At 42.8% G+C, this 27179-nt stretch overlaps 1 protein-coding gene across 12 annotated transcripts in view; it reads left to right on the top strand.

Moving 5' to 3' along the window:
• Nucleotides 1-27179, top strand: part of Wdr27 (WD repeat domain 27) — a 218310-nt gene that overhangs the window by 152392 nt on the left and 38739 nt on the right. Inside the window, exons 26-27 of one of the 12 annotated variants that reach the window (XR_008221069.1) lie at nucleotides 14591-14746; nucleotides 15039-15390. The exons of 10 other annotated variants lie outside the window; for them this stretch is intronic. Coding sequence is in view for 1 of the 2 variants with exons in the window: in XM_052750733.1 (XP_052606693.1) it covers nucleotides 15039-15070 (32 nt within the window). In the remaining variant the exon portion in view is untranslated. Of the gene's footprint in view, nucleotides 1-14590; nucleotides 14747-15038; nucleotides 15391-27179 lie in introns of those variants that run through there. One more of the 12 variants, XM_052750733.1, reaches the window with a different exon arrangement.

Here is a 27179-nt window from a genome sequence, read left to right on the forward strand (position 1 = left end):
ACAGTTGCTGTGCTCCCAGGACTCCGGAGCGGGACCTACCTTTACCAGGCACTTTCTTCAGAATATCAACTGTCCCTGATTTACAGTCGCTTGACTTAGGATTTTCATCCTTGGGACAGTATTCATACAGCTTTTCAGGATTGGATCCAGCAAATCACAAGAGCTACTGGACATGTTATTTATTATAAGATGGACTTTGGGTCAGATGACGTCTCCTTCTGTGGACAAATGCAAGTGCTCTGAGTGAGCTTAGGGCAGGCTGGGTGAAGCTTAGGTTTAGGTCTGCCAGGTGTGATAACAGCACTTTTTCAGCTTACATCAGACTCAGCCCCATTGTGAGTTCAAGAGTATTGCACGATTGTAGGGTACACTCAACTCTCAGCTGGACTCCATCTGTGCAAAGTCCTTCCTCACTCACCTTCTTACTGAAGATGGATGTACATAGGTCCGAGCAAGTCCAAGTGCAGGTGACATAATGTAAGGCAGACAGTTCTGAGGACATTCTGATGCTTTCCTACCAGATAGGAAACAATACCACCTGGGGAACTTGGAAAGAGAAGGTCCAGAGCATCAAAGTTAGCTTCACTTGGTCACTTGGTTATTATCCATTTAAATTTTGGCTAATGACAGCCTATAGGCGAATCTTAGGGGTTCTTTGCTACACACCTTGAATGACTTGTGGCTTCATCCTCTTCTCCTATAGTAGCTTCACTGATGAAGACACAGCTGGCAGTGAGTCTCCCTCACGGTTGCTGACTGAGACTCCTGTGTCACACAGTCAGACCTGGGAGAACTCCCACGTCTTACAGACCCAAGCTACTGTCTGATATCCCACAAGTCTGGGTCCTCAAGGCACAAGACTTATTTCAGAAGATGTTCGCCAGGCACACTCAGAACTTCAAGGGTCTTAGGGTTCACTGCGAAATTACATGCTTGGGCTCCCTAAGAATTCACCCAAAGCTCCAAAAGCTGTCACAACACACGTCTCTCTCAACAAAATAGATGCTTTTATGCAACCCTTATTCTAGAGAGACACAGGACTCCTTCAGTTGCCCAGATGTGTTAATTGGCTCAACAATGTTATTTTAAAATTAGTTTTAAAAACAACCACATTTCAACCATGAAATATGTTAAAATACTTTAAAACAACCACCTAAAGTCAATGCTAACATTTTAAATATCCTCTTGAACCATCTGGTGGCTCCTCCTCCTGGCTCCTCACACGTGGCCCTTCCTTTCCAGTCTGCCTTAGCTGCCGATGTCAGTGGCTTGGAGCGAGGCCTTTGATCAATAGGTTATTGCTTTATAGGAAAGACTATCATTCCTTATTTTTCTAAATCCCAAGATGGGCATCTCCCCTTTCACCCCTGCATATGTGCTCAGGCATATGCTCCTTCATCGGGTCTCCTGATTTCATAAAAGTCCGAATGGACCCACAGCTCTGCAGGGGAGCAGGTGGCCCACGATGCTATGCCTGGATCAGGTAGACAGGACAGCTAAAGTGTGTTACCCTGAGCCGGCCTCATGACCCTGTGGGTTTGTGGTTTTCAGTTCTTGTTGATGCCCTGAAAGGTCAATGACCTGGGGTCGCTGCCTTCGAGGAATAGAGGACTTAGCTGCTGTGGGAATGTGATTGTCCCAGAGGAATGGGGAGCCAGGGAACACTGATGAGAGGCCTGATGTGACTGGAGTTGTGCCTTGTGTGTGGAAGAGTGTGGCAGAGCACTGCCATCTACCAGAGGAATCATGCTGGTGGGGGTCTGGTCAGGAAAAAAGCCACACATTCCTGGTGACAGATTTTGGAAGTGAGGACTGTGTGTCTTTTCCACCACAGCCGGGTCACTGGCTGCTTGCCCTCGGGGGAGGGGGGGTGCTGGAGGCTGAGACAGTGATGGGAAGACACAGGAGAGAAGGCAGTGTGAGGACCACTGGTCACCTGTGGTGGAAACAGGACCTTGTGACCATCTTGAAAAGATGCTGGAAGTTCTAAGTAGGCCCTGGGGTTGTCTAGGATGTGGGGTCCAGCTCCTCTCATTCCAGGGGCTTGCAGAGGGTTTTGGGATCCAGATGGTTTGGCTCAGGACTATGAAACTGAAGCTGCTGTCTGAGGCCCACGTGGCAGTTAGTTGAAAGGCCAGTCTGCCCATGCCTGCCTGTGTTCCTGGAGGCCAGAGTCTGTTAGTGTTTTGTTTTGTTTTTGTTTTTGTTTTTTACCTGTCAACCCATGCAAAGTGACCATGCAGAGGTGAGAGGTTCAAGTGGTCCAAGTCTTAGGGGAACTTCCCCATCTGTTGACTCCCCTCTTAACAGTGCTGGTTTACATTAGCTGTGTGCTGTGGAATGTGCTGGAAGAGAAGCTAGACACCCCGTACAACTCAGCTGGATCTGCAGAGGGATAACGTCCCTGACAAGCGGGGGTGCTCTGTTCGGAGCCTGTAGGGGATCCAGAGCTCCTCCAGACCCCTGCAACTGTGTGGAAGCCCAGATGCTGATATCCTCTGGGTTTTCTGGCACAAGCCCAGGACTGACATACTTCATCCAACTGGCAGTCATGCCGGGGTGTGTAATCCCACTGCATCTCCAAATGACAAGCATGAAAAGATGGCTGTGTTGGACTCTCCCGTGGTTCCATAGGCTCAGTAACGAGGGAACGTCTCTCTAGTTTGGGGATTGGGGTGAGACTTAAGTGAGAGTGGAGACTCTGGGGTTTATACTGTCACACGCATATATCCTGTCCTTTCCTGTCTGTACCTCTCACAAGCATACTCCAAGGTCCAGTGAGGGCCATGGCTTCCCCCATGAGACTCTCCAGCAGAGGAGAAATTGCAGCAGCCAGCAGAATAAACAGGTACTCGCTCTGAGCCACTCATCAGAGTGGAATGCCAACAGGATGTGGGGAGTTGGTCTCCAGGAAAGAAAGCGGGGATCTTGAGACTGTTAACCCGCTGATGTCCTCCACGTGGATATGTGGTTGGTAGGGAGATGGAGGTGGTTCAGAGGCAAGAGCCCCAGTGGGGACTCCAGAGTTAACCTTGCCACCTAAGTGACCAGGTCCTCTGTGGTGAGTCTCCAGCTAGCTCCTGTGTTTGTGCATTTGATTGTAGATGTATCCAACCTTCCCATCAAACAATAAACACAGAACCAATGCAAAGAAGAAAGCCAAGAGGTCAGAGCTAAGAGCCAAAACCTTACCCTTCCTCCTGCAGTGGTCCTACCTCTCCGAAACAGAGCTACCCCTGTGTTAAAGTCTTTATATAGAGTTCCTGTCCTGCCTTCTCATTGGTTGTAAACCCAACCACATGACCGCCTCCTCACAGCCTGTCTGTATAGGCCTCCAGGTTTTCCATGATTGGTATTAAGATTAAAGGCATGTGTATCCAATAATGGCTGTATCCCTGAACACACAGAGACTTACCCAGCTCTGCCTACTAAGTGCTGGAATTACAAGCGTACGCTACCACTGCCCTGCTTTCCTATGGCTTGCTAATAGCTCTGACCCCCGGGCAACTTTATTTATTAACATACAAATAACATTTTAATATAAATAAAATATCACCATATTTCCCCTTTTCTATTTTAATAAAAAGGAAAAAAAGAAAAAGCTTATAACTAATATAAGAAAAACTATATACAAAAGGATAATAACTATATACAATATATACAAGTAATAAATACCTAAACAATGTCTAGTCCATTTGTATTTGACAAATTCAGAGAAAATAATTTCATTATCTATCCTATTTTGGTAAGTCCAAAATGTATCCTAATTAATCTTCAACTATAACTAACTAACCTTCAACTATAACTAACTAATCTTCAACTCCCTCAGAGACCCAAGAAGGAAATAATATTAACTAACAAAAATAAAAACAGGAAGTGCACATAAGCAACCTCCAAAAAATTTGTGAGTTGACAGAAACAGCCAGCTGTCTGGACAGTCACCTGAGGTTTCTCCGAAGTGCTGGGGCATCATCTTCAGCCTATAGGCCCAGCATATCTGACAGACTCATTTGTGAAGCAGGATGTACACAAGGTCAACAGTTCAACCTCACATTGAGTGAGAGTAGTCCATGTACCAGAAACACCTGAATTCCACCAGTGTCATGTCATGATTCAGGATTTCAAATTCTGGAAATTGCTGATGGTTTTCCAACTCAGCTGTCCATTCTTCCTGGCTGTGTATATATGGCTTCATCTCAGCATCCCATTCTTCTCCATATCCCTCCATCAAATGCCAGTCTACTATTGAGAGGCGTGAGCTTAGTTACTCTTCAAGAATAACTGTTTCAGCTGCTGTTCCATTGCACATCAGAGGCCATCGGCCCACTGCCTGTTCAGCTGCCTTCGAAGAAAAGGGCACTGTACCTTTTTCGAATTGCGAAGGCCACTTCAGGGATGGTGCCATATTGTCCTGGCCTCTGAAGATGCCTTTTGATAAAGCCATAACCACACTTGTTTTGGCAAGAATCAGTAATCCTTTGTTTTATGTCCTGTTTGTCCATTTTGTCCTGTTGATTCGAGGATACTTTGTTGTCCAGTGGCTAACTTTTGCCACAATGAAAGTTAACTCCATATGCAGTTTCTTCAATGCCCATATTTTCTCTGAAGTAGATTGGTACTGCCAGGAGTCGACATGTCTCATAGTCATAACAAAAAAGAAAAATTTTCTAAGTTATTAAAACATTTTAAATGCCATATTCTGTAGATCTCTGAAGGGTTTGAAGATAACCTGTCTATCTAAAATATATCTACTCAATCTTGAAAACATACCTAATATAACTACAAGTTCTATTATAATATCTAACTACTAACTTTCATTTCTTTATATCCTAATAGTTGGTAATAACATTCAAGGATCAGAAAATTGCATTACATTGTTAGATGAACGGTACAATTAGAAAAATATATATAACATTTTCTAACAATATCAATTTCAATATATATAATTTGTATACAATATAAAACAATCCAATCCAATGTAAAGTATTTACATTTTTCTTTTCTTTCTTTTTTTTTTTTTTTTTAATAAGAACCTTAAATCTAATCTCCTTTGCTTAGCCTTTTTCCTAACCCTTGACAACAACTTGTAAACAACCCCCCTAATCAATGAAAATTATCCCAGACCCAAAACCCATTAAAAGACCAAAAAAACCAACCGCCCCACACCACCTCTTTGGGAATGTGGGCGTCGTATTCTTGAAATTGCTTCCTGCTGGGTATGGGCGAAGGTATCTTTATCCTGAAAGAAAAATTTTAGGTTAATTGTCAAATTCTAGGAAAGGTAAATATATCCTTCGTTATCCAGTCTGTGTATAATGCCAAAATTCAGGGTTTATCTCAAATCCTTATTCAAGTAGTCTTTGAGACTGGATCATCTCAGCTAGCTCTTCTTAAAATTGCTCTGAGCACTTTGTAGTTCAAAGCTGATCTGTAGATGATGTTTGTCAGCTTAGTGATGTTATTATTGTCCACGTGGAATTGTTGTTGTTGTGGGGCCCCATCTTCTTCCTGGAGACTTCAGTTGATGTTAGGCCTAACTGTGATTTCCTGCAAAAAACTGATAAGAGACTCGAACACAAAGACTATATATGCGACTTTTTAGAATTAGTTAGTACTCTATATGACCATTTATATCTTAACAAAGTTTAAAATGTATATATATCTATATATATTGATCTTGTAAATTTTGATATAAAATTCATACTTTAAGAAAAGTTTAAAGAATCAGAATAGAATCAAAGAGTTGAGATTTGTAATAGAATAGTCCCTTAATTAATTTGGCTTTTCTCCTGTCCCATAGCAGAAGATGGCTCTTTTCCTCTGTCATGATACAGGGAGTTTGCATTTTCCTTTTAACAACATGCTTGAGTTTAAAGAAGGAGAGAGCCATTCTCCAACTCCAAAGTCAGCTTTAAATTTTAATTGAACTGGGACTATTAGAAGTTAAATAGTGTTAAATCTTTAAAGAAAAGCAGAAACAAACATTTAGGAAGACATAAAATTTTTTTAGATAACATACCCATACGCCATTTCACTCTGTTTCTTAGGATAGATGATTTGTTCCTTTTCTTCAGTTGTCTCATTTGTCCAGTGTTCTTCAAATTCGTTAACCTTCATTCTCCTAAAAGACAAAAACAAAAACCTTTCCCCAAGGTTTTTTGGGGATGTTCCTTTTTGACAAGTTATCTGATTAAATGAAAAGGCATGTGTTACTGGTGTAAGTTAGTTTAAATTGGATGTTTACGATAGTTGATTAACTATCACCTCCTCTAATTAAGAGGTCTCTCTTGTTCAAATCGAACCTTTATCAATTTTGATGGTACCCACAGCTTATCTTCTCCTGTAGAAATAAAAGCAAAACCTCGTCCCCAACGTAACACATACCCTGGTTTCCATTCTGAGGTCAGCACATCCTTAAAGTATATAGGTTGATTTAATTCTGTAGTTTTTTCTATTATCCAATGTCTCTCTGCAGCTGTTGTTCCTTTCTCATTGGCATTGAGAAAATTCAAAGTTAATAGAGCATTATGTAGTCTATTTCTGGGGGTTTTTGTTACTCCTTTTTGTTTATTTAGCATATCCTTTAGAGTTCTGTTTGATCTTTCTATAACTGCTTGACCTGTAGGATTATGTGGTATACCTGTAACATGGTTTATATTATAATAAGCAAAAAACTGTTTCATTTTAACAGAGACATATGATGGAGCATTATCAGTTTTGATTTGTGCAGGTATACCCATAATGGCCATAACTTCTAGCAAATGAGTGATTACAGAATCAGCTTTTTCAGAACTCAAAGCAGTTGCCCATTGAAATCCTGAATAAGTATCGATAGTGTGGTGTACATATTTCAGTTTTCCAAATTCTGCAAAGTGAAACACGTCCATCTGCCAGATTTCATTCCTCTGAGTACCCTTTGGGTTACATCCTGCTGGTAATGGTGTTTGATTGTAGAAGGAACAAGTAGGACATTTCTTTACTATTTCTTTGGCTTGTTGCCAGGTTATGGAAAAATCCTTTTTTAAACCTTTACTATTTACATGATGTTTTTTATGAAATTCTGAGGCCTCCAGCACATTTCCTATCAATAATTTATCAATCTCATCATTGCCTTGTGCTAGAGGGCCTGGCAGACCAGTATGGGATCGGATGTGAGTTATATATAAAGGATGACTCCGTTTTCTGATTGTATCTTGTAATTGAATAAATAATGAAGTTAATTCTGAAGCATCGTGGATAAATTCTGCAGTCTCAATATGTAATACTACTCTTTCAGCATACTGAGAGTCAGTTACTATATTGAGAGGTTCTGAAAAATCCATTAATACCAGCAGAATAGCATACAATTCTGATTTTTGAACTGAATTATAAGGACTTTGAACCACTTTACTTAAATTTTCTGATTTGTAACCTGCCTTTCCTTGTTTGTTGGCATCTGTATAAAATGTACGAACTCCAGATATGGGTTTTTTCCTCACAATTTGAGGCAAGATCCAATCAGCTCTCTTTATAAGATCAATTCTATTGCTTTTGGGATATTTGCTGTTAATTTCTCCCAAAAAATTACTACAAGCTTTTTGCCAAGCTTCATTTTCTATCCATAATTTTTCAATGTCCTCCTTAGTTAAAGGTACGACAATTTCTGCTGGGTCTATTCCTGCTAATTGACGAAGTCTCAATTTTCCTTTCCAAATCAAGTCAGAGATTTTTTCCACATAAGTTTTTAATTTTTTATTTGGTTTATTTGGTAAAAATATCCATTCCAATATAATATCTTCCCTTTGCATTAATATTCCTGTTGGGGAATGCCTAGAAGGTAAAATAACCAAAATGCAATCCAGCTTTGGATCAATACGATCTACGTGCCCTTCATGTACTTTCTTTTCTACCAAGGCCAATTCTTTCTCAGCTTCAGGTGATAATTCTCTTGGACTATTTAAGTCCTTATCACCTTCTAAGGTTTTAAACAAATTATTCAGTTCATCATTTTTTACCCCAACAATAGTTCTTAGATGAGAAATGTCTCCAAATAATCTTTGAAAGTCATTAAGAGTCTGTAGTCGATCTCTCCTAATTTGCACTTTTTGAGGTCTAATTTTTTGAAGTTCTATTTTATATCCTAAATAATTAATAGAATCTCCTCTTTGTACCTTTTCTAAAGCAATTTGTAATCCCCAGCAAGGCAAAATTTTCTTTACTTTTTCAAACATTCTTTCTAAAGTATCTGCATTTGAATCAGCTAATAAAATGTCATCCATATTTGATGGTGTCACTCATTACACCTAAGGCCTGGCCTGTTCAACTTCAGAGATTTCAAATAAACAATGAGGTTGATTCCACAAGATGTGCATACTCTAAACCAGGGATGTGCTCTAATGGAAGAAATATTCTTATAAGATTGGGAGCACATGCTGGTCTTCTTTTTTCATGATTTATGTAGCAAAAACAACAATCAACAAACATTTGAAGTTATAGAGAACATTCTGTTGCTCCAGTAGTAAATTTTTAAAGCAATTCCTTTGTGTGACTTAAAAATTTGGGGTGAGTAAATTATACATGTTTCTATGAGGCAGAAATCCCTTGGTCACTCTCAGAGAATTGTATATTGCTGTGATTTGTTGACTGAAGCCAGGAGTTTTGTTTATAATTTTTCACTATTGTAAAATAAGCTTATTTTTATGATCATGCTATGCCCCCGAGTAGGGACAGCTGAGTCTTCTCTGGTGTCTTCACAGTATGCTTGTCCCTGTCTCCACTCACCAGACCCTTCAGAGACAGTAGGTCAGCCCAGGGACAGAGCCGTGTTGGCCTTGGTAGACCACATCACGATTCACCCAGAGTGGGAACCCCACCATGACCCACTTTGGATAGCCTGGTCTCAAGTGTTATCGTTCTCAGATTTCAGTAAATGGAGACAGGGTAGGGCTTTGGCGCTTCAGTCTGTAAGCATCTTATTTAGAGCATGCTTAACATGACTCTTTCCTTTCTTATTTTTGGCCATCTTTTATCTTATTTCTTCAGGCTTCTCTGAGGCCAGTGCTGGTGGAATCTAGGGCCTGGGTCAGGGTGTAGCTATGGTAGCCATGTTAGTGTAGTGTCAGAGATCTCTATCTTCACCAAGCACCCCACCTGTCACTTACAATGCTGCAGAAGGAGGCGAGGGAATCATTCTCAGATTTCTTTCTTTGTTCTGATCACATGTTTCTATCTGGTGCTGTGATGTCACAGACTCCACTTACTATCTACACATCTTACATGCCTCTTGTAAGAAATTATATTTTGGTTTGGTCTCATGGGTGTGTGTGTGTGTGTGTGTGTGTGTGTGTGTGTGTGTGTGTGTGTAAAACTGGACAAAGAAAACAATATCTGCTCTTTACATGGGAGAGAAAACAGACACAAAGAGAGGAAAGCTAGATGCTGGTGGACAGTCCAGATACACCAGTAACCACCATGCTTACATATATCTGGACGTGCATCGGGCCTAGTCAAATCTATTGTTGGTAGCTTAGCTTTTGGCCTGCATAGCTCTGGGGTTGGTGTCTGTGTCTCCCCTACGACAAGAGTTAAGACCACCCTAGTGTGGCATCCTGCTCTGCTGTTCAAGGAAACTAGGGCTGACTCTGTGCATGGTCATTACTGAGGATAGCTTAATTATAAAGTACATTTTATGTCAAGTGAATGCATTTATATATCTATAAATTGAAACCATGCTTTGTGGCTCTACACACACACACACACACACACACACACACACACACACACACACACACACACACATATATGTATGTATATATGCTTTTTTTCCCTATACATGCAGCACAGCAATGTTCTGAAGACAGGCCCAGAGCTGGAGCCTGGTTTCCGACCCTGGAGATCAGATGATTGGCAGGTTGCTTCATACCCTCATTGTCCACTTCTGTAGGACAGGGTTGACAGTGACAGCTACTGTACACGCCACACTTCCTGCATCTTACTGAGCCAATGAAACCTTTCATATGTCTTGTTCTTCGGCAGGGGGATGTGGAGTCTGAGTGGTCTGAGGAGGCAGCCTGCAGTTGGCCCCAAACACTCTGGTGTTTTATCTAGCAGACTGCAACTCTTTGTGGCAGTGGTGCCTCCTAAAGTGCTAGGACCCTCGTTTCTTTTGTTATTTGACCTTAAACTTGTACTGAAAGCCATATAACATACAATTGGTAGCTTTATTAATTATTATCATTGCTACTGTTGTATTTTTGTCTTATTATACTGGATTATATAAGGTCATTTTCACATACACGTGCAATGTAATGTTTCACTAGACAGTTTGTCTTTACTCCCATGCCATTCTTACCTACAAAGATTTATGTATCTACAAAGACCAGGACCTACAAATGAGAGAACACATAAAGTGTGTGTCCCTCTGACATATTTTTTGGCTAAAAGGATGAACCTCAGTTGTATACATCTTCCTATAAATGACCAAACTTCATTCTTTTTGGCTTAAAAATTCCCATCATGCGTATGAAACACATTTTCCACTGCTGATGGACAGACACCTAAGTTGGTCACATATCTCGGTTATTGTGTACAGTGCTGTGGTGAGCACTGATGAGCAAGAGTGTCGGTGAGGGGCCAACCTGGAGTCCTTTGGTAAATATCCAGGAGTGGCCAGCTGGGCTAGACGGTACACTCAGTCTTAGTTCTCTGGGGGAACTCCACGTCGGTTCCCATGGTAGCCGGACTAATCTGTATTTGCATTCCCACCACTGGTGTATCGGGTTCCCTTTTGTCCACATTTAAAATTAACTTTATAATGAGTAAATTGCTGGCATTTAGGATGTTTGTGTGTTGTTTAAACATCTCCACTATCCACTGGAAAATTCCACAATATTTTATCACCCCCTGTTACATAGTCATTCTCAGACCCCCAGGCCCTCACAGCCGCCAAACTTCTGTTACTTTGGATTTTCCTACTCTCAGCAGTTCATTTAAATATAAGAGCTGTTCTCCCATGCCTGGCTTTATCTGGCATAAGTTCACAAGATTAAGCCATTTGTAGTGTGTATCAAAGCCCTATTCTGTTTTTAAGGGTGAATAATATTCCAATGTAATGATATAACAGTCTGTCTTTCGATTCATTATCGATAAACAGGTATTTTCCCATCTCTTAACAATTGAGATTCATGCCATTATGAATATGCATATACGTGGATTGGTTTGATTGTTAATGTTTTTGAAGACTTTCCAAAGGGAGTTCATATCTTTAGAATAGATCTTTAGTAAATATGACATTATTGTGCATCTCATGTGAAAATCTCAGGGGTTTGTAGGTTGTAGGTTTGGTCCTGGGCTCTGGTATTCATTATTAAGTAAAATGTCCCATGGCAGTGGCACCCGCCTTTAATCCCAGCACTCGGGAGGCAGAGCCAGACGGATCTCTGTGAGTTCGAGGCCAGCCTGGTCTACAGAGCGAGAGCCAGGACAGGGACCAAAACTACACAGAGAAACCCTGTCTCAAAAAACAAAAAAACAAGCAAACAAACAAAAGGACAACTGTCCGTGCTAGCCTGAATCTGCTCCCATCAGGAGTGAAGTGATTAAATATTCTAAAACTCTAAGCATGTCCACCCTCTACTGTGAGTACTTCATCTCCTGCCAGGAAGGTTGTTCTGGGGCCTCAGTGTCTGCAGTAACTCGTGACTTCAAAGTCATTCCAAACCCACATCCATAATACTGCTCGACTTTTATAGACATACCCTAAGGTCGGCAGCCTACAAGATCAGATGCTGAAAATATTTAAACAACTTTATCTAGGCTTCCCAAGGAGCGTTCTGAAAATAACAGGCTAGATAAACACATTAAAAGGCACAAAATGATCCATGCTATCTATAAAAAGAACCATGGAAGTGGTCCTCTTATTCTGTATCCTTGTGTAGAGACTATAGACACTCACAAAACACCGCATGCACAATGCTCATGATGGCATGATGAAAAGTACCAGGACTTTTATTTGTTTCGTGTTTACAATTTTTCCAAGTAGACTTATTCAATTATTTCCTTTCAGCTCATGAGTTCAGAATTATGGATGTTAATTCACACCATTAAGGAGATATTTATCAGCTTTGTAGAGAGGGGCTGGTTAATAAACATAATTTATCCATTATTATTCATAACCCCCAATTCTGACTTACCCTCTGTACTGGGTCAGGCCTTTGGTATAGTACTCTCAGGCTGTACGGCTGCTGAGGAGAATTTGACTTTCATGTAATTCCTACTCTTCCTTATAGACAGGAGTGGATAGATTTTTTAACTAGTGTAAAGTATAATGTTTATTTAGTGAAGAAATGTGTGCCATCTTGTCGGGTTGGAGAGGGTGGCACTGTGTGGGTTTAAGGTTCAGAGAGCATGTATTCCGAGGACGGAGTCATTTCTCTGCAGGAAGAACAAACATCAGCTGAGAAGACAAATAGAAAAGAAGCCAAAGACACAAAGAACCCTCAAAAGACGACACACAGTTGCCGAAGGAGCCTTTCATGCACCAACCAGGAAAGCTTCTGTAAGAGATGGCTCACGCTGTCTCTTTGGAAGCCACAGGCTTGTCGACCCTTTCTGTGGAGTACATGCAGCCGGGAGGATGACGCTAGTCAATTTCTTGCTTCCTGATAACTGTAGCATGATGGAGAAGGTTTGGGTCATTGGGGTGCCCAAGCCACATGCTATGTAGCCATGCACCTGGGATTCACCCAGGGGAGTCACAGTAGCCATTTTGTTGGTGCCTGACCCTTGGCTTCTTTGAAACCTCTGTACCTAGCATTGATGAGACACCCTGAAGGTCAACGTCAAGTTCTGTGCAGCAGGTGGGATGCGATGGGGACCCGCTGCTGCTGCTGGAGTGTTTGGTGCTGTGGAATTGGAGGGTAACTTTTGTGTGGATGCCTGGTGGATGGAAGGACCTTGCACATCCACAAGCCTCGAGGTGGCCACTTATATTTCTCGATGGTGACAATTAAACAAAGGGCCCAACACTGATTTCTGCATCTGGCATTGAATGCAAGGGAAAAAAAATCACTCAATGAGGGAGGGTGGTGACTAAGGTCCTTGCTATCATGCCAAAATAGCTCCGTCCATACAAATCACCCAGTGAGCTAGAATGTACTGGCCTATGGCACACTGTACAGAGTCACTCCTTCAACTGAGTTTTCTCATCTGTGGCAGAACTCAACAGAGTACCAGCATGTGACGACAAACTCCCACCCATACCTTGGTCAAGATACCTTCTCATACAGTTCGTGGGGTCCACTTCACAGGGCAAACTGCCCACTCCACACATCATGCGGCACACTCCGTAGGACAGTTACCCACTACAGAGCATGGGCTTCAATGAAAAAGACATGGTGTCCTTGTGGAAAGGCACTGAGAAAGATATCTGACCTCTTCCATCATACAGGGTCATACAAAAACAGGTCCTCATCAGAGGTGGAATCTGCCAGCACCTTGATTTTGTTGTTACTGGCCCTCCTTGTGTATGGAATTCTATCAGACCCATCCAAAGAAATCAAGAGGAACTGGCTGTGGGAGTTGGTGCTACTGTAAAAAAAAAAAATACTGAAGATGCACTAGTGGCCCTGGGACAAGTGACAGGCAGAAGATGGAAGAGTCTGAACCAGAAAACATCCACATTGCTCTAAACCCTAGGCAGGGTGCTGTGAGGAAGCTCAGACGTCTTCCTGAAGAGCAGCAGAATGTCAGTGTGATCTGGGTTGAGACAGCCGTCCTGATGAGGACTCAGATGGAGGTGAAAAGGCCAGTTCCTAGGTGTTCTGGAGCGAGGGCCGTGTTGAGAATGGAAAGGCTGGGAAGGGGAAGCTGGCTGATGGAGACAGACACAGAAAGCAGTTCATCCCCTGCTCACTGCTCACTCCCCACAGGAGGGAGCAGGAGGCAGGGATTGTTTACACCTCTGTCTATGGACTGGGAGGAGGAAGAGGGACTCACAGATGCAGCAGCATTCCAGGTCTGGACTGTTGCTCTTTTTTGTGGATAGGCCTCACAGTAGAAGTTGCCCTTCTCACTGGAGCTGGTTGAGAGGGGATTTTATTATTTTAATCCTAGAGGATTTGCTACAGCAGGAAGTTATGCTCATGACTTGGAGCAAAACAAAAAAAGATAAAGTGAGATTAGTTAAAAATAACTTGTTAGTTTGCTTGCTATTTGTTGATTTAAAAGGGCCAGACCTCGTGGAGAAATCACCTTTACGTTTGACTCGACTCAATTTAAAGGGCAGAAGACCATTTCACAGATGGGGGGAAAACTCCTAAAGCTGATTATGAGTTCTGTTCTAGATAAAGCAGACTGTAGTCCTGAGAAATGATCATTATTTTCTTCTTAACATATGATACTATAAACTAACATATCACTCCCCACCACCACTAAAAACACAGCAGTCACATCTTCAACAGAGAGTCTACAAGGCTGGTTGATTAGAATTCGGTGATTGTGGGGAATCGGAATGTTGCAGATCCAGAGTTAAATCATCTTGAGCTGTTTTTAGTTCTCTTAATCTTCATTCATTGCCTACCTCTGAGCCTAAACTAACATTTATGATTATCAGATGAAACCTTTGGAATATATTAACTTCCACCAACTAACCGCTGGTTTCCATCAACTCCATCAAGAACATCTGAGACCCACAGCAGAGATTTCCATGCTCTTCTCTAACCCACCAGATGTATCTGAAATGTGTATTGTTTGCAAACACATTCATGAGGTAAGTTCATGAAACTGCTTCCATGTTGGGCATTGATTTGGGGGTAACCTGAGGCTGTATTCCTGAGTCATGGCCACTCATACCTGCACCAGAATCAACTCTCTTCTCTTTGTGAGGGAAGGCATGCTCTGTGTTGACAGTTTCATGCCTAAAAGTTTTAGAGACTATGTCAAAATTAAAGCTGAATTCTGAAGGACCTAACTCTTCTTAGCTCTCTGTTCCTGTCTTTCCTTGCCTGCCTTCCTCAGCTTTCCTCTCCCTCACCACTGTCTCCTTCTGCTCTCGTTTCTAGTGCTTCCCAAGGGGACATTCTGCATTAAATGAAAAGATTTTGACAGCTCTTTAAAGATGAACCTCAGAGGAGAGATCTCCACACTGTCATACTCTCCAGACCAAGAGTGAGCAGGAGTCCTTGACTATGGGGTTCCCTGATCCACATCTGGACCCTCTTGGATTTGCTGAATGAATTCAGGTCATTGTATTGACCTAAAAATGAGTTTTTCGATTTTGCCAGATAGCCCACAACCGAAGGGCTGTTTATCTATTTTCCAAAGCTGCTTTTGTTTGCACCCTGCTGGGATGCCCATGACACTTCTAAGTGCTTGGTTGACTCTTCTGGAGTATACATATATAATTAAATTTATTGAGCAACAGAGAAACTAATTTCTTTTTTTATTATTAAGAAATTTTCTATTCACTTTACATACCAACCACAGGTCCCCTTCTCCCTCCTCCCATATCCCAGGCTTCCCCCCTACTCACCCTCCATTCCCACCTTCTCCAGGGCAAGGCCTCCCATGGGGAGTCAGCAGAGCTTGGCACATTTAGTTGAGGCAGGCCCAAGCCCCTCCTCCTGCACCAAGGCTGTGTAAGGTGTCCTACCATAGGCACTGGGCTCCAAAAAGCCCGTACATACACCAGTGGGTCCTGATACCACTGCCAGGGACCCCTTAAGCAGGTCAAGCTACACAGCTGTCTCTCCTATGCAGAGGGCCTAGTCCAGTCCCATGGAGGATCCACAACTATTGGTCTACAGTTCATGAATTCCCACTAGAAACTAATTTCTTAGATAAAAAATATTTTTGGAAGCCCTCCCCAACAATAGTTCACATGGTATATATAAGATATTCTGTTTGCCCCAAGCACAACCCTGCAGCTACTTTATGGGGCACAAGGACATTTCCCATCACCATGTAGGTCATGTTGAAGCCTGGCAATTAGATTTTATCCAAATGCCTCTGACACAAGTGTATAAATATATTTTAATGCTAGCTTGTATGTTTTCCTACTGGTTAAAGCTTTCCTTCACTGGAAAGCTAATGCCTTAGTGGTAGGAAAAATTCTGTTGGAAGGAATTATTCCTACTGGGAGCATTCCTGCTGGATTACATAGAGATCATGGAACTCATTTTATTGGATGAGGGTTTAAATCTGTTTGCAAAGAGGCCAGGGAGATAGCTCAATCTGTGAAACACTTGCTGAACAAGCATGAGGCCCCAAGTTTGATACCCATCATGTAAAAAGGTGGCTGTGGCTTTTAATCCCAGTACTAGAGGGAGGTAGAGAAAGTGAAGAAGTCCTTGGAGCTTGCTGGCTAGTCCCATAATAATGGGAAAGCTTCAGGTCCAACAGACAGACTTTGTTTCAAAAACAAAATGTCTCAGGAAATGTCTTGTGGAATGATATCAGATGTTAACCATTGACTTCCATGCGCATATACACACGTGTGCATGTGCACTTGTACACATATATGTACCATACTCCCCCAAACACTTATACTCACACCCTCCTACACAAATAAATATATTTATAAAATCTGGCCTGTTACACCACATTTTCATTGTGTAAATCCTCTGAATTGGTTGGACAAATGAAAGGCAGCATAAAGTATCAATTGACAAAATTAATTGTTTCAGGTAGAGTGATGTGGGAGTGCTCAGTCTTTGCTTCCTGTCTGCTATATCCAAACCACAAATTTCCTACTAGTGAACATTCTTCCTAGCCAGGAGACTGCATTCCTGGAGAAGCTGGGGAGCAATGAATTACCGGAAATAAGACCAATAAAAGGAGATAGTAAGAACTGGGTCATGCGTGCCTCAAATGCACAGCTCTCATCTGCTGCCAGCCCCAGAGGTTTCCTGTGATAAACAGGCAACTTACTGGGAATGGAAGCAAATACTAGAGGAAAAGCCTATGGAAACTCTCCCTGGCTGAGACTAGTCGTCCAGGCAAATCCTGAGCCAAGGTCACACACAGGTCAGTGTGGAACTTGATATTTACCTATTAATGCAACCTGAAGGGAAGAAAGTTAGTGTATTAATAATCACATTATTAGCATGTTTTTCTGGCATGGAGATATGCTAGCATGCTACATTCTTGGGGTTACCTGCTGGTAGGAACTTACCCCTTCTCTCTCTCTTCCTCCCTCCCTCCCCTCCATTTTATAGCTATGGATATTACATTTTGATTATTTAAAAAAACTGTTTTGATTTGCATGAGTGCTGGCCTGTAACAGACTAGAGAATCACCTGGTACCATGCATCCTCTTCTCCCACAGTTACAGGATGGCTGTCTGTTCTCAGCACAGGACAGTTAGGTCCCTACTCCTGCTTCTGGGACCATATCCCCGGTTGGGAGGAATGTGGGTCTTCATGGTTGCTTCAAGGTGGGAACCTTGTTTCCAGAAGCGAGACATGGATGCTGACCCTGAGGTTCTTTCATGTCCCAGCCTGTGTGTAGACTTACGGACACACTGCCATTGCAGGCTCTTTGTTGTCTTCAATCCAGTGTCCATAGTGCACCATGCTAGTAAAAATGGCCTAGAGAGTAATACTTTATTCCTTAACAAGTATGATTGGAAGGAGAGTCTAATACCTTCCATGGTCTGTAAACACAGGAACTGAACCAAGGACTGGGGTCAGAGTCTCAGCTGCTGGTGTGGTGTGTCCCAGGCTCCCTGGGAGACACCCTTCACATGTGAGATCAGGACTCTGTTGTCTTTCTTGTGATATGATACACCTTTTCCACTCATACCTTGTAGTTGCCACTTGGACAAAGAAGTATGCAGACATCTTCCTAGTCTAGAACACTAAACATCCTGTTGCTAACTATCACACTGTGCAAAATTGTGAGATGCTAGTCCAGACACAGCAAGGCCAACACTGGCACAGCTCTCACCAGACTATAAGGTACCAGAGACAAACATGACTTTTATCTGTTGCTGAATCTGTATGGACACACAGTGGAGAGAAACCAATACAGAGACAACTTGACATGAGAGTTACTTCCAGGCATCATGTCCACTGGAGAGCCCTACTCAACACAAGGTCAGTGAGCGGTGAGAACTGAGTTGTGTCCATCCTAACGGTGTGACACTGTCCCTTCTGGTAGGCCCTGCTTCTCCTTGAGGTGGTGAGGGTTTGCCTTCCTTTCCCACCTGCACTTGAAAATCTTCATGGAGAAGTGTATTTATCCTCTGGTACTGACTCCAAGCCAGTGGTAGAGCGCTGTCTAAAAACCCTAGAAGTGCATGTGGCTGTGAAAGCATTTCTAGACCCTGGCTCTAGAAGGTTACATTTCAGCATCCCTATCACATTATTTAAGAGTTATCTTCAATGGCTTCCTATCTAGACTTTTTCTTTTTTTGGGGGGGTGGGTGCAGGGAGGATTGTCACAAAAACCTTCCATGTCTCTCATTTTCAACTGTGGGTCGGCAGTCATCAATACCAGTGCAAAAGAAGCTTCCTTGCCCTTTACAGTCAGCAGCAGCATGGATCATGGACTTCCACATGGTTTCTGGTGACAGAACAGACCACACACCTCAACATGGTCTCCAGTGGCAGTGTAAACCATGGACATCAACACTACCTTCAGCTTCAGCATGGACTGTGGATACCATCATGGCCCTCAATGGCAGCACTGGCCATGAACATCAACATGGCCTCTGGTGGCAACATGGGCCTTGGCTATCAAGATGGATTCAGATGGTAGCAAAGACCAAAGACATCCACATGACCTTTTGTGGTAACAGATCAGGGACATCAACATGGTCTTTGGCCTCAGCACAGACCATGGACACCATCATGGCCCTTGATGGCAGCATAGGCCATGGATAGCAATGTGGCCTCTGGCAGCACCATGGGCCGTAGACACCAACATTGCCTCCAGTGGCAGTATGATGGGCCCAGTCTTTATGTGTCCTTCATCCTTCATCTTTCCACTCTCAGCCCTGAGGCTTGGTGTACAGTGGACTCTCCAGCCCCTCTCATAGACAGGCTGGCTCCTGTCTGAGCCTGAGCTGGCTACAGTCACAGAGACCAGTACAGCTTTTCCAGTAGCTTTGACAGAATTTCAGAAATGCCTTGAAAGCTTCAGAGATAGGCAAAGGGAAGTTCCAACTTGGACAGAAAGGATGCTGGATGATGTTACAGTATGGTGTCCTTGTGGTTGATGATCCTTTCTCAGCAGTGCTACAATATCCTAAGCAGTGACTATTTTAAAATAAAAGAATATGTCCTCATTACATTCTGTAGAAACTCCAAGATGTAGGTAGGGGACCCAGGAGGTATCTACTAGGGTCTGGGCCCTGGGTTTTTTCAGACTTCAAAGCTAGTTTAGGAAGTGTTGGCCAGGCTCTGTGGAAGAATTTACAACAATCAGCCTCACAAAGACTGATAGGTGTGTGCCATGTTCATTACAGGGGTTCAGGAATGGAATGGGGTGTTAATAATAGTAATTAGCTAAGGATGAGAATCTGCCAGCATCTTGTCATATCAGCTAACAACCACCCTGACCCAAGAGACCCTTCCTACAGCCTCCTGGCTTCCAGACAGAAAACAGGGAACCTGGCAGTGTGGAGTAGGAGAAAGGATCATGTGGATTTGTGAGGAGATCCTGGGCCACAAGTCCCAGTGAGGGACTCTGGAGTCCACTCAGGGTGATAGAAGCATCAAGGACAGAAAGGAACAGGCCTCCATGCCTTCACATCTCTGTGCTATGTGCAGCCTCCAGCTGCTCTCACTTTGGGACAGTGACCGCAACCCACAGAATCTTGCCCTTGAGTGCTGAGGACAGGGATGGACCTTATAGTGGTTTTGCTGACACACTGCAAGGCCCATTGCTTCTGAGGGAGCTTTAGTTTTTAAATCCCGTGTTCTTCTGAAAAGCCCATGGTATTTCTTTTAGCTCTCTTTGGTGATTCCAAAATACTTTGGCATCCACTTGTCCGCACCAATTTGGTAAGGGTACACAAAAAGTGGAGTCTGAGGCGGTGGAAAGCACCCAGAATGCAGCAGGCCATTAGCAAAAATCCAGACGACCTGGCAGTTTCCACAAGGACTTGATTTCAAAGTTAGACCAAGGCTTTGAATTTTTCATTCCTGAGCTACTGCTGGAAACAGAAACTGGGAAGGAATGCCTGCCAGGTGGGATGGGAAGTCATGCTGATTCCTGTCTTGGAGAGATGGCTGCTTCTCCCTCACAGAGCCAGAGTGGAACTAGTGTCTGGAGTATTCCATTGGACCTTGACCTTAAAAAACCATCTATCCATTTGTGACTATCATGGGAAATAGACAAAATGGTAAATATTACTGAGATAAAAGTGAGTGTTTTGCCCTAAAGTAGCAGTTTCTCCCAAACAAACAGAGAATAGCTACTGTCACAAGTACTGAGGAGTGGTCTTGATCTGGGTTGGTGTGAGGAAATAGCTGCTTTCCTGTGGAGATCATCAGCAGTGGAGAGAAGGAAGGACCCTCACCCTGTGCAAGAGCTTCTTCCTCCTTGGTTGTCTTGACTAGTAACCAGGGATGGACATTTGTGATGGCATCGTAGTCAGGGCCTGCAGGAGGGCACTGGAGTGTGTGTGCATAAAAGTGCATGGGAATGAGTGTGTATAAAAGGCAAGTGTGAGAGTATGAAGGAGTGTGCATACTTGTGAATGGGTGTAGTGCATTTGCTTGTGTGTGTATATGTATGTGTTGCTCCAAGCATGATGGTGACTCTTTAAGAATACAGTCACCACTTCTATCTGACCCCAGGTTAGGACAACTGAGGCTTTGTATAAAGCTTAAACATTAACACTGAAATCACTCCCTGTGGTAACCGCCAGCTTTCCACCTAAGGAAGATGAGTAGCTCTCTTAGGATTAGTAGGTTTTCCTACCACTATATAACTTCCTAGAATGGTTTTATATCTTGTATTTGTAACTTTGAATAAGTACAGCTTCATGGTGACTTGTAATCTTATTTAATGAAGTGTTTTAAATCTCTGACATCCTCTCACAATGACATTGTAGACATTGAGGTCTTTTGATACCAACCTTAGGGTATCTCAGAGGGCTCCTAGGACCTCTGAAAACAGTTAACATGTTTATCTTTCTAGTGTTTGGTGGTTTAGTCCTTGTGAAAGTTGCAACCGACTAGATATATACAGAACCCATCAAGTCAGAGGCCTTCCTGTGCTACCATAGTGCCCAAGTTATATTTGATGAGCCTAAAACAAATTTATCTTACTGTGATGATCTTTGGTAGAAATGGGGATTGTTATGGAGAAATTATTATGTTCCCTTAGGGAACTGCAGTGTGCCTGGTGGATATCATTTCCTGGTTCTGTTGCGTCCTTACAGCGTCAGCATCTGTAGACTGACCTGCTCCTGAAGCCCAGCAGATTAGAACTGGGCAGCTGAGTGTCATCTCTCATGGCTGCAGCCATGTTAGGAGCTTCCAAAGACAGGCTGTGCCTCAGCCAGAGCCCTTCAGACTGTAGCCAGGCAGATGGCTCTACGCTCACATCTCAGAACCTCGAGTCATGTCCTCAGCACTCAGAGATGTCCACAGTTTTCCCCTGGGGACTAATATCTAGTTGTCTTTTGTTCCCATCATTTGGTTCCTGAGGCCTTGAGGGCAATGAAGTCTCCTGTCTCGAGAAGGAATCCTATCCACGGTTCCTGTTATGACCTCCTTGCTGCCCTGTATTCTGTCCAGATTCTCAAATGCAGATTTGCAGCTACCAGCAGCATGCTTGATAGTTGAGGGGAGCAATGTGAGGCTTTCTCGGTGGTCCAGCATGCCTACCAGTCTCACTCAGAGACAGAGACAAAGCAGCCATGCTGACAACTGAGGGCTCCTATACCATCCTCTGGGTCAGTATGTCAAGACTCAGAAGTGATCGAGTGAGCGCTGGCAAAGCAGGCCAGCAGGAGGCTCCAGTCTGGGTTGATTCTTTGAACACTGATGCTGTCAAATAAGAACCTAACTTAGAGGCATCTCACAACTGAATAATTTTGAAGCATGCTTCAGCCAACTTGCTAATCTGGTCCATGTGGAGGGTCGTGGCAGCACAGGGCAAACGGCCAGTGGTGGCCATCCAGTTGTTTTTTCCTATGCTTTTGTCCTCGGCATGAGAAGCCGGGGAGTCAGAGGCCATCACCTCCTCCTGGTTTCAGCACAAATCTGAAAGGGGATTATGAGTCAAACATGAATCATTCTTTGCTCGTATAAACTCTTAACTTTTATTTGGTGTCATTCTTCTTTTAGCAGTTATGATCCAGCTGGTTTTTTTTTTATAGGCAACTGTATGGATATTTCTGGGGCTTTATTTCCCACTCTGGAGAGATCAGCTAACAAGCTCCCTTGTATCCCTAGTTCTTCATATGCTGGGAACCCTGAGCTTCTCTAGTTTCCTAATCTCAGGGTGAGATAAACATACCCTGAGCACAGTTAACACAGTTCTTGGTTAACACACTGTATATGCGGCTGTCATGACCCAGTTGTTAGTTTTACTTTCCTACTGTTCTTGGAATGTCTTAAGAGCAGAGTATGTGCCTTATTTACCTCTCAGTAACATCACCATCTGGCTACCACCCAACATGGAATAGGTTCTGATTGTATTTCATTCTAGCATTAAAACCATCATCTGTTATTGAATCCCTCCTTTGGGAAATTTGCTGCATGAATAAAAGAAAACCACATAAGCTATGACTACCATGGAGAAATAAATTCTGCTATATCTGTTTCCTTAAATGATAGAACTCTTCACTCACTAATAGTTAACACTGCGGGGATGCATGTGCGCACACACATGCACACACACACACATGAATAGGCCCATCATAAACCAATGTTCAGGCTGTGGCTTCAACATAGCCTGCGCTCAATGTCTCTGGCTTCTTGTACTCCCTGTTCTTCACCCTATCACGAGTTATGCTACTGAGAGCTTATGAAATGTTGATTTGCTTTTCCGAGCTGCTATGCAAATAGTTCCCTAGGATGAAAACCACAAAAATTCTTTGTCGTTTTCTACTTCTAATATTTCTTTGTGTGTGGTAAAGATCTGTAGAGCATGTGTGCATTTATAAAAACACAGTGAACATCTCGGCTGGGCACTCAGTGGGATTTCTTTGATGAGGCTCCATTCACTAACTGTCAGGGCCTGTTTCTGAGTCAAGTCTAGCCCCTTCACTGGGAGACTGTCATACAGAAGGTTTTGCTGGGGTTTTCAAAACACTCTGGGGTTTGAGTCAGACTGAGAGCTTGTTTTTGACTCAGAAGCCTGTAGGAAGAGGGGCCTGTCAGTTGTTCCTACACACGTGTCTGTCTCCTGATATCATCCTCTGGACTTCCACACGGGAAACAGATTGAGTTTAAGCTTTGGTTTTATCTTTTTGGAAATTGGACAGGAGAGCAGAAGTCTACAGTATGAGTCATTCCTTTAAGAGATCAAAGTAGAATGTGTTTGGTTAATGTGGTGATGGAAACTGAAAATGGGAGAATCAGTTATTGCCACACATGGAAAGTGAAATTCAGGAAGAAGTCTCCTTGGGCTTAGATAGAAGCCAAGGAGTGTACGAGATGTCGCAGCTAGAGCTGGGCTGCCATGGAACCCTACAGTGCACCGTGCAAAGGGATTGAGTGCTGGGATGATAAATCATGGCTTGTCTTGGCACTAGGCATGTGACTTTGGGGACAATCACCTCTGATAATCAGTTTTGTCAACTTTAAGTTAGAGACAGTTAATCCCTACTTAACAAGTTCACTTCATGAAATGAAGGAGAAGAAATACACAAGTATTGTCACATACTATATTTAAAAAAACAATCCAGCTTTGGTTCAGCTGTAGAGAGATGGTTCAGCAGTTAAGAGTTCTCCTGCTCTTGCAGAGTACTGGAGCTAAATTCCCAGAACCCATGTCAGGTGGCACACAACCACCTCTAACTCCAGTTCCAGGGAATCCAATGTTCTCTTCTGGCCTCTGGCACTCACATGACATACACTTACACAGACACATAAATAAAAATTTTTAAAATAATTAACAGCTTCTTTCTGTTTTTTTTTTTAATGGGATATTCTTTTGGGAACATGAGCTCAATGATATGGTTCTGTGATACGCAGCATTAAAACTAATAGGATGAAATTGGAAACGGAGCTACACACATGTCTTTTTATATTAGGTAAGTTTTTATGTTAGGTAAGTGGAGCATTCTAGTTTGCTTTCTGTTGTGATAAACACCACGACCAAAAGCGACTCGAGGAGGAAAGGGTGATCTCAGTTTATAGTTCCAGGTCACGACCCATCATTGAAAATCAAGGCAGGAAGGCCGCTTACTGGCTTACTACCTCACTTACTCAGCTAGTTTCTATAGCCCAGTTATAGATAACCAGGTTAGCTCAAGGTGAGCTGGATCACCCTACATCAATTGTCAGTAAAGACATGTCCACAGGCCCATCTGAAGAAGGCAGATCTTCAATAGAGATTCTCTTCTTCCAGGTGACTCAGTTTTTAGAGGTTCAAGAAGCAGAGAACCCCAGTGGGAATCAGAATCAGATCTCAACTTCAAGGCTTCCCTCATACCCTGTGACACATTTTACTACTGAGACTATAGCCTCAAAGACCCCACAAACTCTTAAAACAGCACCACCAAATGAGAACCAACATTCAGCCATGTGAGCTTCTAAGGGGCATTTACCATTCTAACCATAACAGTCTGCTTCTAGCCACCATTAGTCGGTGACTGTCCTCACGGTGCAAATTACACTCAGTCCAGTGTCAAAAGTCCCCATAGTCTCAAAAGGCCCAACAGTGTTCAAACATCCAACAGCTTCTAAGGACGGATTTGATGGCGACATTCCGTTTAGTACCCAGTGTTCCAAGGTCAAGACAATTTGTGCACTTCCAATATACAGCTGCATGGTGAGTATTCCCACTCGAAAGGAAGGAATGAAAAGGTAGCAAGGGCAGGTCAGGCCAAAACAGGAATCACACTGAACAGAGCAAACAGACAACCCTAGACCTCAGTGTCTAACTTCTAGGGCCCATGATAGCACCACGTGTGCTCCTACAGGCATAGCCAGCCACGTCCCAACTGCCCACTGTAGAACACATGGACTTACTCTTGGACCAGCTCCATTCTGTGCCTCAAGCTTTCCTTAAGGGACATCCCGTGTTCCTGGAGTCTCCACTGTGATGTAGGGCTCATCTTTGTAACTTTACACACAGCGCTCTCAGAAGTTCAGTACCGAGAAGCTGCCCCAGCCACACATTACCTGACCTCATTGGATTTTCTCTGGAACTTTGCTGCAAGCTTCAGTGACACCACGACTCCTAAACTCTGCACATTTGAAAATACAGAGTGTGGAAGACTCCAATTCTGTCGCGCAATCTGTAGCTTGGCCACCTTGGACCACAGATGCAGTGGTCTCTGGTTGCTTGCAGGGCTGATCCAGGGAAGACATTGCACTAAGTGGTCCTGTTCAGGAATGGTACCCCTGTAGCAGCATTATCTTTTTGAATGAGAGTCTTTTAAATTGGGTATTCATTTTTATGAAAATTTTGTGGAAAAAAAGCAGGTCTTGCTCTGGAACCTTTCTGATTATCCTGGTGCTGAGTGTGTGGTTTCTTCTCTTTCATTCTACCAATTTCTTCAATATTTACATTTACTGTGTTGAACTGCTTTGTCTATAGCTTCTAATGTGCCTGCACTCCTAAACTATATACTTCCCACATTTTTCTGCTTTGACATTTCACTATAAACCTGACTAAAAGCAGCCGGTAACAACCACGCTATAGGTTGACTATTGTCCTGTCTTGAAATTTTCTTCAAGTTAATTATCCCATTATTTTTAAATTCAAAATTACTCGAACTTAAGACATGGAAAAACAGTTCAGTGCTTTGTCAGAGTGCAAGAAGAATAGTCTAGCCCAACTCTCAGTGGATTCCCTGCCCTGCTATGAAATCTCATTATCAGAGACTTTACTACCTGTATTTCTATCTGCATTCTGGACTCCCACTAGATTGATCCACTAAGTTCAGCTTGCAGCAAGTATGCCCATGTGCTGAACATGTCTGGCTTATAGAATGCTTGGACTTCTTAGTCTATAGTTCCAAACCCTTCCACATTCCTCCAGTAAACCAGATCCAAAGGCCTTCGAACCACATGGTCAGCCTGATCATTACAATGGCACTTCTTAGTGGCAATTTTCTGCCTGTTACCATCCAGTTGCTGTGACCAAATATCTGACAGGAGCAGAATGAAAGAGGAGCAGCTTACTATGGCCCATGGTTTATGGGATGCAGTCCATCATGGTAGTCAAAGAATGGCGGTTGAAATGTCTTAGTCCACGGTGGTGGGAGCTTGTAACATAGCTCATTCACACTTGGAGGATCTCAGTTCAGAACCAGAGTGGACATCACCTTCAGGTCCTGTTCCCCAGTGGCCCTTCTGCTAAACAGCCTATAGTCTTAAAGGTCCCACAACCATGTAAAGTAGCACATGCAGCTGAGAAGAGGCTCTCAAACACATGAGCCTGTGGGGGACATTATGATAAGTGTGTTGACGTACACCGTTAGGATGCAACCACAAGACGCAGACTGTGAAAAATGCTATAATTAAAACAATTTTTTTCTTCAACAAATCAAAAGAAATGAAATCAACCAATGGTAAATCTGTAGGAATGAAAGTGATTTCAGATATCTGCCAGCCAGGAGGCTGAAAAGATGGCTTATTGGCTAAGATCACTTGCCACACTTGCAGAGGACCTGGTTCAGTTCTCAGCACCCACATGGAGTCTGCAACTCCAGTTCCAGGGTATCTAGTCCCCTCTCCTGGTTTCTGTGAAGGCAATATATAGAGTGCTCTGACATGTGTGCCGGCAAAACACTATTGCACATAAAATGAAACAAAATAAGTAAACCTTTTTAAAAGAAAGATCTTCCAGCCAATCACAATATGCAGATCCCATTTGGGTTCTAATTTAATTATTATTATTATAAGAAAACACTGATAAAAATGAAACTCTGAGTACTAAAGGAATATTTGAACATAAAGATTTATTATTAATTTTTCAGGTATAATGATACTTTATCCAATTAAAATTTTAATTTATAGTTAAAGAAAGCATTTTATACTACTTACAGATAAATCCAATGATTCTTAGGCTTC

This window comes from Peromyscus californicus, unplaced genomic scaffold (assembly GCF_007827085.1).
Source record: "Peromyscus californicus insignis strain IS unplaced genomic scaffold, ASM782708v3 Scaffold_22__1_contigs__length_63687245, whole genome shotgun sequence".
Classification (NCBI taxonomy): domain Eukaryota; kingdom Metazoa; phylum Chordata; class Mammalia; order Rodentia; family Cricetidae; genus Peromyscus; species Peromyscus californicus.